Source organism: Gekko japonicus, unplaced genomic scaffold, assembly GCF_001447785.1.
Source record: "Gekko japonicus isolate JY-2015 unplaced genomic scaffold, Gekko_japonicus_V1.1 scaffold127, whole genome shotgun sequence".
NCBI classification, from domain to species: Eukaryota; Metazoa; Chordata; class Lepidosauria; order Squamata; family Gekkonidae; genus Gekko; species Gekko japonicus.
The window spans coordinates 1427614-1442832 of NW_015170891.1; the positions used below are offsets into that span (position 1 = coordinate 1427614).

General features: G+C 45.9%; 1 protein-coding gene across 1 annotated transcript; it reads right to left on the reverse strand.

Annotated features, from left to right (window-relative positions):
• Positions 1 to 650: 650 nt before the first annotated feature.
• On the reverse strand, positions 651 to 15205 carry MRRF (mitochondrial ribosome recycling factor). The gene is made up of 7 exons (XM_015418421.1): positions 15151 to 15205; positions 13781 to 13984; positions 12596 to 12745; positions 9482 to 9600; positions 6656 to 6747; positions 2630 to 2789; positions 651 to 1684 (listed from the first exon to the last, which is right to left on the reverse strand). Exons 2-7 carry the CDS (start codon positions 13962 to 13964, stop codon positions 1607 to 1609), a joined length of 783 nt encoding a protein of 260 aa, XP_015273907.1. The 5' UTR covers positions 13965 to 13984; positions 15151 to 15205; the 3' UTR covers positions 651 to 1606.
• Positions 15206 to 15219: the final 14 nt, after the last annotated feature.

Below are 15219 nucleotides of genomic sequence, written 5' to 3' on the forward strand. Positions count from 1 at the left end.
TTGTCCCCTCCCTCCCCAGGCTCCATCCCCAAAATCTCCAGGGATTTCCCAACCCTGAGCTGGCAACTCTGCCCATCTGAATATCACTGTTTGCCTTTGTCCTATTACCACTTCTGCAAGGCATGCAGATGATCTGGGGTGGGGTTGGGGTGGGGAACTACAATGTGAGATTTGCAGTTTGTAGGGAACTAACATGCCATCCTCTAACTATTCCCTGCAAAGGTTTCCACCACCCCATTCCCAGGCACCACATTTCCTCATGTGTACACACACAAGCATGAGCATGGCTGCATATGCTCAGCGCTACAAAAAAATTATGGAAACAGAGAGAATTTGGATACTGGGGATCAATGTTCCCTCTAAGCTGTGGAGTCTTGTGAGCAAAAATTCTACTTTGTGAGCTGCTGGCATTAAAGTTGTGATTGAACGCTTTGGCTGCTGCAGGAATTAGTTTGGTCTAGAGCCAGCCTTCCTGAGCTAAGACAAAAGTGTGTGAGCTGGAGGCTAAAAAACGGTGAGCTAGCTCACACTAACTCAGCTTAGCGGGAACACTGCTGGGGATGGGCCTGGTGTTATACAGGGCACTCAGCCAATGGAAGTCTGCTTCCACCACCTCTGGCTCCAAAGAATCCACTGAGTACTGACCAGACACTTTCCTGCATAACTGTATACCAATAAGGACTAGCAACTGCTCTTTAAAATGGAAGTCGAGAGTCACAGGAAGGTTACTTCTGCACCCAGTACTATGCTTTGCCCTTCTGTTAATTCACGGCTTATTCATATTCCCTCGCACCTTATTTCTAATGAAGAATGGCATCAGGGCCTGATGGACCACAGGATCATAGGAGGCATGGGCAGCCAAGAGAAAACGTTTGCTAGTACGTTCACAAGACAAGCGATGACCCAAGTTCAGTGGGGTCACACTGACTCCTCCACGCTTGAACTCGTTTCTCTGGGTGTGACATTTCCCAAAAGATCCAGGGCAGTCACTGGGGCATCCTGAGGCTTCAAAGCCCCCGTAAGACTTTATTCCGCATACGACATCCTTGACAGGTTCATATAGCAGCCAGTGAACTTTGCTGCCTCCTTCCCCTAGCACGGGCTCCAGGAGGAGTTGCAAGCAAGGCGGAGAGGAGCTGGCAGAGACTCCAGAAGGGGCCAACAGCTGAGGCAGCCTCACTGTCGCTACGAGCACTGTTAAGTCTGAGCCTCCACTAGGCAAGACTAAATATTCCCCCCATCCAATATCTGGTTTCTGCGTAGCTGCACTTCACCATAACTCCACTGGTGGTGTGGTGGAAAAGGTCCTTTTCACCAGGACATAGCAGCTCCTGGGACTGCAGGCGGTGGCCAAGATTAGTGTTCGGTTCTGAACAGGATATAAGCCACCTTTGAGAGTCACTGTCTGATGCCAAAGCTGGGAGGGGAGGACAGAAGCTCCCCCAATGTCAAGCCTTGATCCCTGGGGTTTCACTCGGTTCGGATGGAAGGGCAAGTCAGCTGCTTGGGGCTCAAAAACACGCTTGAGTGGCTGCGACAGTCCAGCAGCGGAGGAGGAAGTCTGTGGCTCTTCCTGGCTCCCAATCACCCACCCTCATGGCATGGGCTACCCGAGCAGCTCCTTGGTCTTTGCCGCCAGCAGCTTGTCCATCTCAGCTGATGTGTCGTCCGTCATTTGCTGGATCTGTAGTGTTACGATTGAAGCAGATAGGAATAATGGCATGACTGCTTTCCTTTTGAAAGGGGGGGGGGCGGGTATCGATACATTTGAAAGCGAGCACACCATCGCCAGATCTCAAGAGCAATTGAATGTGGCAGCCAGGTTTATATTTTTGTTTTTGCCACTTTTAATCCCCCACCCACCCACCCACCAACCAGCCAGTCTATTACCAGATGTTTATGGGGCCATGTCAATGACTGCTGAGGGGAGCTACAGGCATTCTCTCACTGTTAAGTGTAGTGAACTGGCAGGGTAATTGCTTACTCCTCCCGGTTCTCGCCGCAGTTAAGAAGTGGCGCAGCGTAACAGCCAAGAAAGTGAGCCATAAAGCTCCTGAGAGCAGCTTGCTTCAGCCAACAAGTGAGGCGGTGGCTTCAGGCAAGTGCCAGTCTCCCTCCCCTTGCGATACAGAGACAACACTGACTTACAGTACAGGGTCGTGGTAAGAGTGACTTGGCCAATTTACGATAACAGCTTTGAACCCCTGAAGTAAATGCTACGTGGAAGGTCTATTTACCCAGAAGTGTCTCTCAGTAATTCAAATGCAGCTTGGGAAACTATTCAAAGGTTTTGAAAGGACATATGGTATAGTCCTCTCCTCCAGGGGACTATATCATCTCAGAATACCTGCCCAAAGAAACCACTTGCTTTGACTACACATCGTTCTTCCTGATGCACTATCTTCCCATAGGTGGCGGAAAGGATATCAGTGTGGCAACCTGCCCAATGCATTCTGTGGTCCTTACAGCCCCAAAGGTCTGTGTAGTATTATAACCACACAAGCTGTATTAGGACTTTTGTTCATGTGTGTTTTGGTACTAGTTTTTGGTGCAGTTGCCTGTGGATGCCATGCTGGTTGTGTAGCTTGAGGGCCGTGGGTGACAATCCCAGCAGTAAATGGACTGGTACCTGTTTCTCGATCAACCTGATGGTGTCCTCTGACACGGTGCTTTTGGCCTTCTTGGTCTGGTTGACTGCCTTGACACGGACTCTCCGCAGGGACTCCTTGGCCTTGTTTGTGAGCTGTTTGGCAAGTGTGGCCAACTTCTCCCTGTGTTCCCGGGTGACTCTGATAAGCAAGAGGCAAAAGGAACAAGGCATCAGCGGGTACCCAATGTATGCATTTCGGCTACCATAAGCCACCCTGAGAGGTGGGACAGGCTTTTTTAAAATGCATGTTTGGATGGAAAAATCTGAATGGCATCAAAGCCAAGTGGCAAAGGGTAAAGGCCAAGTCAAGGGTGCCCAAGACAGCAGCTTTCTGGGAAACAAGCAGGCCAGCAGCTGAAAAGCAAGCTGGTTGCCTTGACTGCTGGTGAGCAAGTCCAGAGGGGAGGACGCAGTGGGTTGTTGAAGCCACCATCGAGGACTCTTAGGTAGATGTGAAGGCCTGGGAAAATTTGTAAAACAGATTGTGTCCCCACACCAAGTTTCCACAAAGGACTTTTCACAATTTTTCCAAGGGGGGGGGGACTGGAAATTGGAGAAAGCTGTAAAAACAAATTCCTATGAAATATTTACTCTATTGAAATGAGTGAAATGCTTTTACAAACCAGGTTTTACTCAAAATATCTAGTATGAAGATTTTCATGCAAGACAACTGACAGCCCTACATAACTCCTATGTATACTTGTAGACATATATGACATAGGTTTAAAATGTGACCAATTTGGTCTACAATATGGTATTTGTATGATCACACACTAATGAAGAGTTATTAGCCACAAGGTATAGATAGGGGCTCTGGGGCAAGTGATGCTGTCTTCTTGGTGCTTGGGAGGGTCAACAGTGGGAGGGCTTCTAGTGCCCTTGGCCCCACTGCTGGACCTCCTGGTGGCACCTGGTATTTTTGGCCACTGTGTGACAGAGTGTTGGACTGGATGGGCCTTTGGCCCGATCCAACATTGGCATCTCTTATGTTCTTATGTTAAGAGTTCAATATTTTCCAAGGTTATAAAGTTCAATTTGATATCTAAATATCCTGCTGGTCTTACTGTGCCCATATGAGGCTGTTTCTGTCCAAATATCACTTTCTTTTTATTACAAAAATTGCATTTTCTGTTTTCAGCCTTTTTCTACCTCTCAGATGGCAAAAGTACATACATGTTCTAAGGTAGCACAAGGCACAGTAGTTTGCAGCCCTTTCTCTCTCCAGTATCAAGCATATTCACAACTTTGTTTGCAGAAAATGAGTCTATATACAGTACAGAGTTAAAAGGGTGTATCTTTATTTAGGATGGCATTGCTGCATTTCCCTAAATTCCATAAATATGCCAAATAGTACACTTGTATATGCTAAATTATCAATCATGCATTTTATGCTGTTAAAGCAGTAAAATAATTTTAGGCTTGATAAGCAATATTTTCATATGTTATTGTTTCTTTAAAAACACCAGAAAACACCCACCCACCATCAGTTTCTTAAAGACTTTTACGTCTCTACTCTTAAGATAACTGAATAACCTCTGATAAGGATTGATAGCATCCCTTCAGCCCCTGTTGACCCCTATATTTGGGGACATGGTCCCACACAAGGATCTCCAAGGGAAAACGAGTCTGCTAATGCCAATGGCTGGATGAGGCTGGCAGCATGAGCTGAAGCTCAGTTTCCAATGACTAGAAACAGCTCCAGAGAGAACTAGCCAGGCTCCAGCTCTGTTGTCACAAAAGACAATGCAAGAGAAACATTATGGCAGTCTTCCTTTCCCATTCCGGGGGTTTCTCTTCCCCTGTAATTCAAATCGGAGGATGACCTGGGAACTCACTAACAATCAAGCTGCCATGCAGCCACCCGAAATCCTCAGCAATTAGGAGGATAATAGCTGTCTCCTTCAGAAGGAGGTGGGAGAAGAAAAGGGAGAGAGGGGCAGGGAACAGAGAAAGGAAGAGTGCGGGAGGAAGTCTTTGAGCTGCAGCTAACTAGAATGGGACTGGTGTAATTGGGGGAGAAAAGCCACTGTTAAACACTTCTGAGCAAAATGCATGAGAATCATGAAAGGAAGGGCTGTTCCTCATGGTGCTGGAGTTGGGGATCTCTGAAAAGTAGGATTTTTGCTATGCTGAAGCTTTGTGTGTGCTTTAGACTAACCTACTGCACAAAGGTCAGTGGCTGAGTGGCAGAGCACCTATACAGCAGGTTCAGTCCCTGGCATCTCCTGCTAAAGGCCCTTGGGTGTCAAGATGCTGGTAAAGACTGTTTTCCAGAAACACAGCCCATGAAAGGAGACAATCCTGAGTGGCCTGACCCACTGTTTGGGAAAGGTTGTTATTCAATGGAAGTATGGAACACTGCACATGTGGCCCCAAGCTCCTTGGAGGAAGAAGATAAAAATGTAACCAAGAGCACAATGACAGATTTTTATCTGTCCTCAGCATTGGTTAGCCAGAGGTATGCCTCGCTTGGTTCAGGGGCACAACACTTGCTTTGCATGCAGGAGGTCCCAGATTCAATCTCTGAAATCTCCATTAAAGGAAACCGATAGTAAGCAATGTGAAGATCTCTACCTGAGACTGTGCTGCCAGGTACAGCAAACAACAGACCTTTATAGACTAACAGCCTGACTCAGTATATGGCAGTTCCATGCATTCACGTCCCTTCTGAGAAAGAAAGAAAGAAAGAAAGAAAGAAAGAAAGAAAGAAAGAAAGAAAGAAAGAAAGAAAGAAAGAAAGAAAGAAAGAAAGAAAGACCCTGCAAATTAATACTAGAACATCTGCAGGAATGGTTCTACTGAAGTCTCTGCATGTTGTGCTACTTTCCCCCACTTACGGGGGATTCTTAAGCTAAAGGAACTTTGGAAAATGTCATCCCTCCTCTGCAGTCTGAAGCCTGAAGTCCATTCTGCCACTTCCATACTCTTCCACCCCCACTACCACTTCACTCTGCTGTCTAGACCAGGCCAGAGTTTAACCACAGTGTAATTACAGCATTAAATTACATTTTAAAAAGGATAACTTTCCCTTTGATAGTTCTCAACTGATGTTCATCAGTTTCACTGGACCACCCTGAGTATCATCTCCCCCCAGCACACACACACCATTCGGAATGTTTTCACTGCCTCTCATGCTTAACTAGAGATAACTGCCCTAGACGTTCCCATCAGAGATTTGCTAAAGGTAAAGTTTCCTTTGCAACAGTACTTAAAAGGCAGGACTAGAAACTTATTTCAGTTCCCTCATTTGCAGGCATCGCAAATGTTCAGTTCTGCAAAGAGCTGGAAAACGTTTCCAGTGCTTAAGGTACCAACCTCCCGTTTTTTTCAAGTGCTGCAGTCCATTGGAACTTTCTAATTCACTGAAAGTCTCTTCTGTCCAGGCCACCTTTTGGAGGAGTGGACTTAAAGCTGGCAGAATACGGGCTTGAATACTGGTCTGAGTTTGGTAATGGGTGGCTGTTTTCAAAATGTGTACAGCAGCCCAGGGATTTGGGCTGGGTTATGTTCCTGGACTACAAGCAGATAGTTCAGGGCCAAGGTTTGTAGGCACCCAAAACACGCCACTGGCCCCATCATGAGAATGTTTCAAAAGCACCACAGGAAAGCGGCAGTAGTGAAATTTAAGACCTTGATCTGGTGTCATTACACAACTCTTCCCACCTCCACCCAGATCTTGTTTCTTGGCTGCCCAAGGAAAGTTAAACCAGCAGGACTCTGGGAGGCACAGCAGAAGCCTGGAGCCACCCACTGCCAAAATACCTCCTATGGGCCAGGGGAAACAGGAAAGAAGACAAGAGGGAAGGTCTCTTAAACCTCTGGCCAACAGCTGTGGTATCTGGAAGCCATTCCTCAAGATACATCTCTGAAGCTTTGGGGATCCCCCCCCCCTTCCTCCTCCTCCAACAGCAAAATCCAGGATGTGAAATAGATTCTCCCAGGATCACCTGTGACATCACATTCCACCGCCCTGCAGAGAGACAGAGAGTCACTGAAATTGCTTACTTAGGAATGGGCACTCGAATTATCGGCCCATCGGCTTCCGGGTTCAGGTCCATTCCACTTTCTCGGATGCCCTTGATAGCTGCAGCTGCGCTCTGCAAAGCCAAGATCAAAAAGGCAGAAGGAATTAGTAAATAATTATTGCCAGACGCCAGAGCTCTCCATCAATGGGGAGCAATCCATCTTGACAGAACATGGAAACATTTAGTTGGGTTACCAGCGAGACCAGGAAGTGACATTGACGGAGACTGCTTTGATCAAACTGAATTGCACGGCACAGCCTCCCCCTTGGTATCAAGGTATCAGTGAAGTGGCTGGAGTGGAGTGGGGGGTAGTGGAAGAAAGCGAAAACCAAAAACGAAAACTTTTTTTTAAAAAAAGATGGTTTGAGGCAACACAGATCAAAAAACCACAGCAAACTCTCGAGGGGGGGGGAGCGCCTGGACTTTGCAAAGCAAAGGGCCAAAGGAGATGAAAGATTCCGAGAGAGTATTTCTGCGTGCCAAAGATCCCACGCGGCAGGAACATAAAGGGAAGAGTTAAACTGTTTAACTCATTCCACATTGCCACATTGCAAGCGGGCAAGTGTGAAAATAAGGGGGATTAGCACGCTGCCTGTTCTTTACAGCTGCAGATTTTCAGACTGCGTCTGAAAGGCTCACGCTGCAGCCACAGTCACTGACATGAGGCAAAGGTGACAGGCAGGCTGGGATACGATGGGGCACTAAGTCCCTTTCACAGGCCAGGCTGTCAGTGCTGTGGGTACTCTGTGCGGGGGGGACGGACGGACGAATTTTAAAAAGCTTTGTCCAGGCAATCCAAATTAAGCATCATGAAATGCTGGATTCTGCACACTCTGTAACATACTATATACATTTGCTGATATTGGGGTCCAAAGAGTCTGGTCCAAAGGGGGCTTATGCTCCTTATCTGAAAACACCTTTTGCTTGGGTATGGTTAAAATTGAAGATTACATCAAGTAAACATTTGAGATATAATGTAACTACGCCTCCCATTGTAATTAGTCAATGAATGTATGCCTACTCAAATGATGCTATCTCATTTGTAACCAATTAAGATTTCTGTATGTTTATTTATTTAATTTATTTATTTACATTCAGCTTATATCCCACTCGAACCCCTCCCACGGGGTCTCTGAGCGGCTTACATAGTTTATTATCCCTAACTATGGGCACATACATAATTGGGGTGGGATTGCCTACCAGCACCCAGTGCGGTTCAGTTAGTATTTCCTCAGCTTGTCTCGGCTCGGCTCCCGGCTTCAGCTCGGCCTCTCCATCCACTCTTTCTTCAGACTTCTCGGTGGTCTTCTGGAGTCGAAGGGGCATTCGTCGCGCCGACCGCAGTGCGGCTCCATCCCTCAGGCTCTGCTGTGCCGCTGGGTCTTTGCGCTTCCTGGCTCCGCCTCTGCTGCCGGTCCACCGCTCAATGTTACATCTTTCTTTACGTCCGCTTGCCACCTCGCCTGCCGCTGCCATTTCACACCGCTCCGCCGCCGCCACTCGCCGAATCACCGCTGCTAGAGTCCCACCCCACCTCCCAATGGAGGAGGGTGCTCCCTGCCTTCTAAGGCAGGTACCCATTCATCTACTCGCAAGTTGTTTTTTAAGGCTTTTGAACTGCTGGGTGGGCGGGAGCTGGGACTAGGACCGGGTGCTCACTCCGGCCGCGGTGGGTCTCGAACAGCCTACAGGCTGTTCGCTATATGTTAAGGCAGGTGCTTTTGCTCCCTGCGCCACCGCTCCCTGTTATCTTTTGCTTGTATCATTTTGGGTATAAAATCTTATGTTCTTCCTTCTATTATTCAGAAAGCAGTCAATTTTTGACAGGCAATTCTGGCCTGAAACTGTTTTTCTATTTGTTGCAATAAATACCTTAAGAACTTATTCTCCTCACTGGCACTTAACTCGTGTGTTCTTTTTGGGCTTGGGGACACTCGAGCCACATTTGTGGTACGCGTTTGAAAGAATTCTGGTTTTGTTAGCTTTGAGGAGGGGTGATGAGCCAGACAGATGACTGAAGTCCACCTCACCAGACAGCCACTCCTTCGAAACTTTAGGAGCTACTTTTAAGCATCTCTCTGCAGCCAGAAATAGCCTTTTAGGGTCTCTGCCATTGGTCCATGTAGCTCAGTGCAGTCGACTTGGACTGGCAGCACTCTCCAGAGTCTCAGTTGGAGAAAAGTCTTTCCCAGCACCTTCAGCACAGGATTCGTTACCTAAAGCTGCCAGGGATTGAACTTGGGGCCTTCTTCACATGCAAAACAGCCCCAACTCCTCCCTTAGTCATACTGCAATTGGGGCTTGCACCAAGATGTTGTAGAGCAGTGATGGCGAACCTTTTAGAGACCGAGTGCCCAAACTGCGACCCAAAACCCACTTATTTATCGCAAAGTGCCAACACGGCAATTTAACCTGAATACTGAGGTTTTACTTTAGAAAAAACAACTCATACATTAACTTAAGATGATCCAAACAAAGTAAGGAACGCAATCCCAAATGCTTTCATTTACTTAAAATTATTTGGCAGAGAAACTGACACTTTAATGATGGTCTGGGCCTGGCTGGGGCGATGGCACACATGCCCAGAGAGGGCTCTGAGTGCCACCTCTGGCACCCGTGCCATAGGTTCGCCACTACCGTTGTAGAGGATTCTCAAGGGGTGGGCTGGGAGGCAGCACACTGGGTCACCCAGTGAGGTCATAGCTATGGGACCTGAACTGGGGACTGGCTGGCTCTCACAGTTCTTAAGCACTTTTCTGGCACAGCCCTGCACGCATGCTGGACCCCCTCCACAGCATTCACTTACTTCTGGGAAGTTGCTCATGTTGACAAGGATGAGCTGGGGAGACTTCAGGGACACCTGCCCAAGCTGGTTTAAAGGAAACTTCCCATCTTTGGTTGTAACAATGACGTGATCAAGAGCCCCTGAAAGAAGAAAGTGCAATCGTGACAATACCTGTTGGCATTTTGGCACTCGTGGAAACGAACACAGCAACAAGCTGTTGACTGCCTCTCTTCTAAGCCAGAGGCCTTCCTGCAGTTACTGTTGAGTGGATATATTTTCTGCTGACCAGCTGTCTTATTGGTGATATTTTCTGCTTATGGGGTTCTGTTTTTAAAAAACCCACCATTCTGTGCACCATTTTGGGAATTTCATCTTGATAATGAAATTAAGGAAAAGTAACTTGTGAGAGCCCACAGCAAGTAGTGATAGTGGTGGGATGCCAATACAAAATCAGGGGAAATTACCCAAGTCTCATGCCCATACATTTTCCTTTCTGGAATCAGTTTGGCACAGAACAATACTCTCCTGATAGAAACAGGAACACCTTTTAGGTCCTCCTGTTTCCAAAATTTTCTCTGGCTACCAGCTTTCTTAATATCCTTTCCCATGACACAGCGGCTGTGTAGTACCTACTGATAATATGTGTATTTATCTAACATTGATAAACTAGCCAAGCACTGAAAATGTTCGCTGATTAAAATTTCTGCCAATTGATTGATCATGTAAAGCCAAGCAATTAAAGATCTTTAAGAGCAGAAGCCCAGGCCACCAGCTTCTGAAGGAGCCATGACGGGCTGGAGAGAAACCAGCTGAGGTGGCCCCTCCTCCATCTTTCTGAGGGCCACTGTGCTTTGAGGGGAAGGCAAGGGAGAGATACCCAAGTCAAGGACTTCATACCATCAACTCACAGCTAGACAAACAATGGCCCAAGACAGTTTTTTTTTAAACTGTTTGTTGTTTGGTCTTTTCAAATTTGAATGGTAACCTGCCTCAGATGTCTTGACGTAAAGCCGGCATATGAATGCATTAAGTAAACAAAACCACTGAAACCTCTAATGGGTTGCTAGCCCTACTACTTTGGTTCTGTACAGTGCCCAGCACACTGTTAACACCAGATGCAACTTGTTGTTATTTCAAACTCCCACTCCCTCCATCAGCAATTTTTGTAATCTGCTTTTGTGATGGCTGCTACAGAATGTTACCAGCCAGAAAGGTTGAGGGGAAAAAGGAGGCCCTTGGAACAGAGAGATAAAGAGTTCAGCATGAGGAGACAACTTGTAAAAGGGCTTCTGTAATGCATTTGGAGCTAAGTCTCACACTTGTGATTGCGTCATGTCAAATACAGTCTAGTCAAATGGATGCTTTAGCACTGCATTCATTTCTGCCTGTTAAAACTGAGCTGAGATGTCTCTATGGAACAAGTTTCCTTAAACACAGTTAGGAGTTGCTCAGTGGCCACACAGATCTGTGCTTTTAGCGAAACATGCCCCTGTGTATCTCTCCACCCCACCCTAATCCTGAAGGCAATTTGCAAGAGGCTAATTTAGTGGCAATTGCATCTTTCCTGCCTGGCCCTGCTGGTAACTGACAACTCCCTTCCTTGTCACATCTGCAAACAGTTTGCTTAGATGCTTCTGACATCTCCCACTTGCCACGGCCTTCTGCAGGAAGCTGTTAGCAAAAACAGATCCTTCCTGGTCAAGCTCAGGGTGAAGAAAGATTTTGTTAGGACTCTTCACCAGCAGTTGTCTTCGTAAGTCCCCTGAAGGGCCACAGCCAACCTTCCTTCCTTGGTGGGGCTGCCATATACCTGGGAGTGGGGGGGGGGGTTTAAAGCCATGAATTGAAATAAATAACTTTCTCTTTACCAACAGGGACACAGTTACAATGCACGCGTATCCAACCAGTCTGCATTCTTTCCAGAGACTCAAGTGGCCATTTTCCCCTCTCTTAATCAGAAACATTATTATTATTTTTAAAACCTCATATTATTGAAATGCAGACAGCATTCTGCTAGATGAAAATTAAAAAAAAAAGATTCTCAGGTGGGGCAAATCTGGAATCCATCCCTAGCTCCAACCTGCACTGCAAAGTATCAGTTCTTCCATCTTTTAATTTAAACAGCCAGGAGGCTGGTGTACCAAGAGTGGAACTGAAAATCTGGACAATTTCAATCTATTATTGGTTGAGAATCCACCTGAAGCCTACAGGATTGACAACCTCCCCCCCGCCTCTAGCCTCTACCCCATATCCAGTCCACCAGAATAATAGATAAGCTAGGCACGATCGGGTTATGTCCAGAAAATATTTTGGAAATGGGTTTGACTAAAGCAAAATCTTTGGTTCATCAGCGCTCGGTTGATATTGAGATTCAAACTGATGGAGCGCTTTTACCTAAGATGTATAGTAATCTAAAATCTTGGCCTGGATTTGCAGCAGCACCATATCTCTCTAACATTACGTATGAAAAGTACCAATGGGCTTTTTCTAGAGCGCATTTTGATGCCTTCCCTTCTAACTTACTGCAAGGAAGGTATCTCCGTTGGCCTATCCATCAAAGATGCTGTGTATGTGCAGATAAAGAAGTTGAAACAATCACACATATTCTTTTACACTGTAAACTCTATGGTAGAGAGAGACACCAGCTAATTTTTCCTTTACTTGCCCAATTTAAACCCTTGGACAATTACTTGAAATTTGCAGATACTGTGCTGCTGAAATATTTGTTGGAAGACACCAAGAAGTCGGTAACTCTGGTAGTAGCAAAATATTGTTTTTTAGTAATAAATAAACGAAAGTTTTTAACAGAAAGCACAGGCGGAGGAGAATTTTAGACAAGACTTAGAATTTGGGGAATAGAATTACGGTTTTAATAGGGGACTGTGGCTTGTACTATGATTGTACTATTTTCTGTGACTGTCTGCGACTGTACTATTTTACTATTGTACGATTTTACTGCACTGCTGGTCAATTGGCCGTAATAATAAATTTGATGTGATTTGATTTAAACAGCCTGTTTAATCTGTCATATAAAACTATGAGAGGGAGGGGGTTACAAAGAAAACACCACTTCCTGCCATGCAGAGGAGTCTGAGGAAGCCGCCAGGGTGGGAGAAGAGACAGCTAGCAACTAACCTGGGCTGGTTCTTATGTTCACATTTTTCCCAAAATCCTCCTTCAGAGCTTCAACCACTGCTTGCATTTCCTCGTTAACGTCTTCTAAGTCGATGATGTCCTCCACTAAAGCAGCATTGATGTTCACTCGAGCCTGGCCTTTTCCTTTCACTGCAAAAGTGCCCAGAGATTCCCAAAGGAATTAATATAGGACAGGAGTGGAATTGTTCCCCTATATCACAGTAGTACTCTTGCGTGGTTTCTATTCACTTCAGTGGCGCTTAGGCAAGAGCTCTCCAACAGATTGAGCCCTTGGCCCTCTCAAAAACTCTTCAGCAATTCCCTAGAACAACAGAGCAGCCCTGCTGGATCACACCAAGGTGAGACTATTTACTATTCCATTCTGTTTCTCCCAGTGGCCAACCAGAAGCCCACAAAAAGGGCACAAAAGCAACATTCACCCCCTGCTGTTGCCTGAACACCAGTTATTAGTAGTATACTGCCTCTGAACATGGAGGTTCCACGTAGCTATCACATCCAACAGCCATCAATGTACCCATCTTTGGGAATTTGTTAAATCCCCCTATGTATGCCAGTGGTCATCACCAAATCTTGCCTTGAACTACAGGTTGTGCAAATAAGCACTTTGTTTTAATCTGTCCTGAATAACCTGTCAGTCATTATCAGTGGATGGCTTCTTGTGCATTAAGCATGGACAGAAAGTTCTCTATCTATAATCTGTGTACTTACCAGAACATTTAAAAACTCCACCACAACCTCTCCAGCTTTAGTGTCTTTTACTAAACTAAAAAACTTCAAGTGTGTCTTTACAAGGAAGGTCCTTCAACCCCTTTGGTAACTGCCATTTCCTGTACCTCCTCTATATCTGCTATCATCTTTGAGAACAAGCCGGTTAGTAACACAACTAACTTACCAAAAGCGACTTTATACCTAGTCTGACCACTTGTCCATCTCAGTACTATCTCCTCTGACTGGCAGGACCTCTCAGGCAAAGGTCTTTCTTAACATTAGTTACCCAAGATTTTGTAATTGGGACCTGAACCTGCACTGAGCCACAGACCTTCTATTGAGTGAAGCAGGGAGAACTTCTAGCCATAACAACTAGGTGGTCTGAAAAAAAAATTAAGCTAGTACATGACTGCACAAATGAGACCCAAAAATGCAAGTGCTAGCTTCTTTTCTTACCTTTGGCTTTTTTGGCAGCAAGATGTCTGGCCTGCAGCATCTGCCAGGCCCTGCTTTGGCTGCAGTCATTCAACACAGGACCCCGCACATTTTGAGGAGCTTGCTGTGATGACCTCACAACCCCCAGGGCAGAGTAACGAAGGAGGGGAGGCATCTTCTGGAGCCATCTCAGTGGCCCAGCCATGATGCACTCTTTGCAGCTACCTAAGGAGTTACACAGCAGGCGGTTTGCAAAGACAATACACCTGTATTCAGCAGATGTCTACCTCACAGTCCATGGAGTCCCATCCCATTCCCAGTTAACGGTTCTGTTATCGATCTAGCACTAAGGTGGGGTGAGCTGAGGATCTTGCATGACACTGTTGGATGGAGACTGAAGGCAATGCCCCCACTTTCTAGTGGGGAGCTATGTTTGCTAGGGGGACTGGGGCAACTCACCATCCCTCCTGCACCTACAACCTCCTATGCTGTGGCACTCCCATTCCAATACATTTCATACTTAGTAACAGGTCATTTTAATATACATATTTAAATGAATTCATGTGGAAAAGAACACCCCTCTTTCCTTTGGGAAATGTAAGCATCCTGGTGCTGCTTCCAATGGAGAAAGGTTTGCCTTTGCCAGACCTGCTCTAAGAAAAGATTTCTACACCTTTAGTATAGCTCAGTAGCCAATAAATTGAGAGAGGTAGCCATGTTAGTCTGTTGCAGAAAAATTAAACAGAAGTCCAATGGCTCTGTAAAAAGTAATATAATTTCTCCCAGGAATAGTTTGCATGCACAGGCTAATGCTGGAATAAATGATGTTATTATCTGAAGTGATGCTGGACTTCAGTTTAATTGGTAGCCAGGAAGGCTGAATTGAGAAGGTGGCATAGACACTTTCTGCTTCTTCAATGCTAGAAAGGAACATTTAGAGCTGGTTGGACTGTGCCTGCGACAACCCAAGAGGCACATGTCTTTACCCTGTCCTAGTATATGGGGAAAAGCAGCAGTTACCAGGGTTCTTCCTTTTGCTACAATGAACGGGCAACCTCTTTTTTTTTAATACCTGTTTAGTTCAATGTATTTGCTTAAAACCAGAGGTCATCACAAAGTGCTTAGCACAACAAAACCAGTTATGAGTGTTTTTTATACAACCTTTTTAATTACCCTGTCACAGAATTCCTGGGGAAAGTAAAGCAATATAGATAGGAATGAAAACAATTTCAGACAGCAGTATAGACGTATCTGATCCACATCTTCCATTGGCTTTTCCCTTCACCAGAAACTTCCATCACCCAAGCCCCACCCATTCTCAGTGGAAGCCTCAGCACGCTCCCTCACTCGTCATTGCTTTTAATTCCGCCTTTACTGCCCAACCTGCCTACCAGACAAGTCTCCTCTCCGAGGCAGAAGAAAACCACGAAATTGACGCGCCCTTGTGACGTTTCCTATCC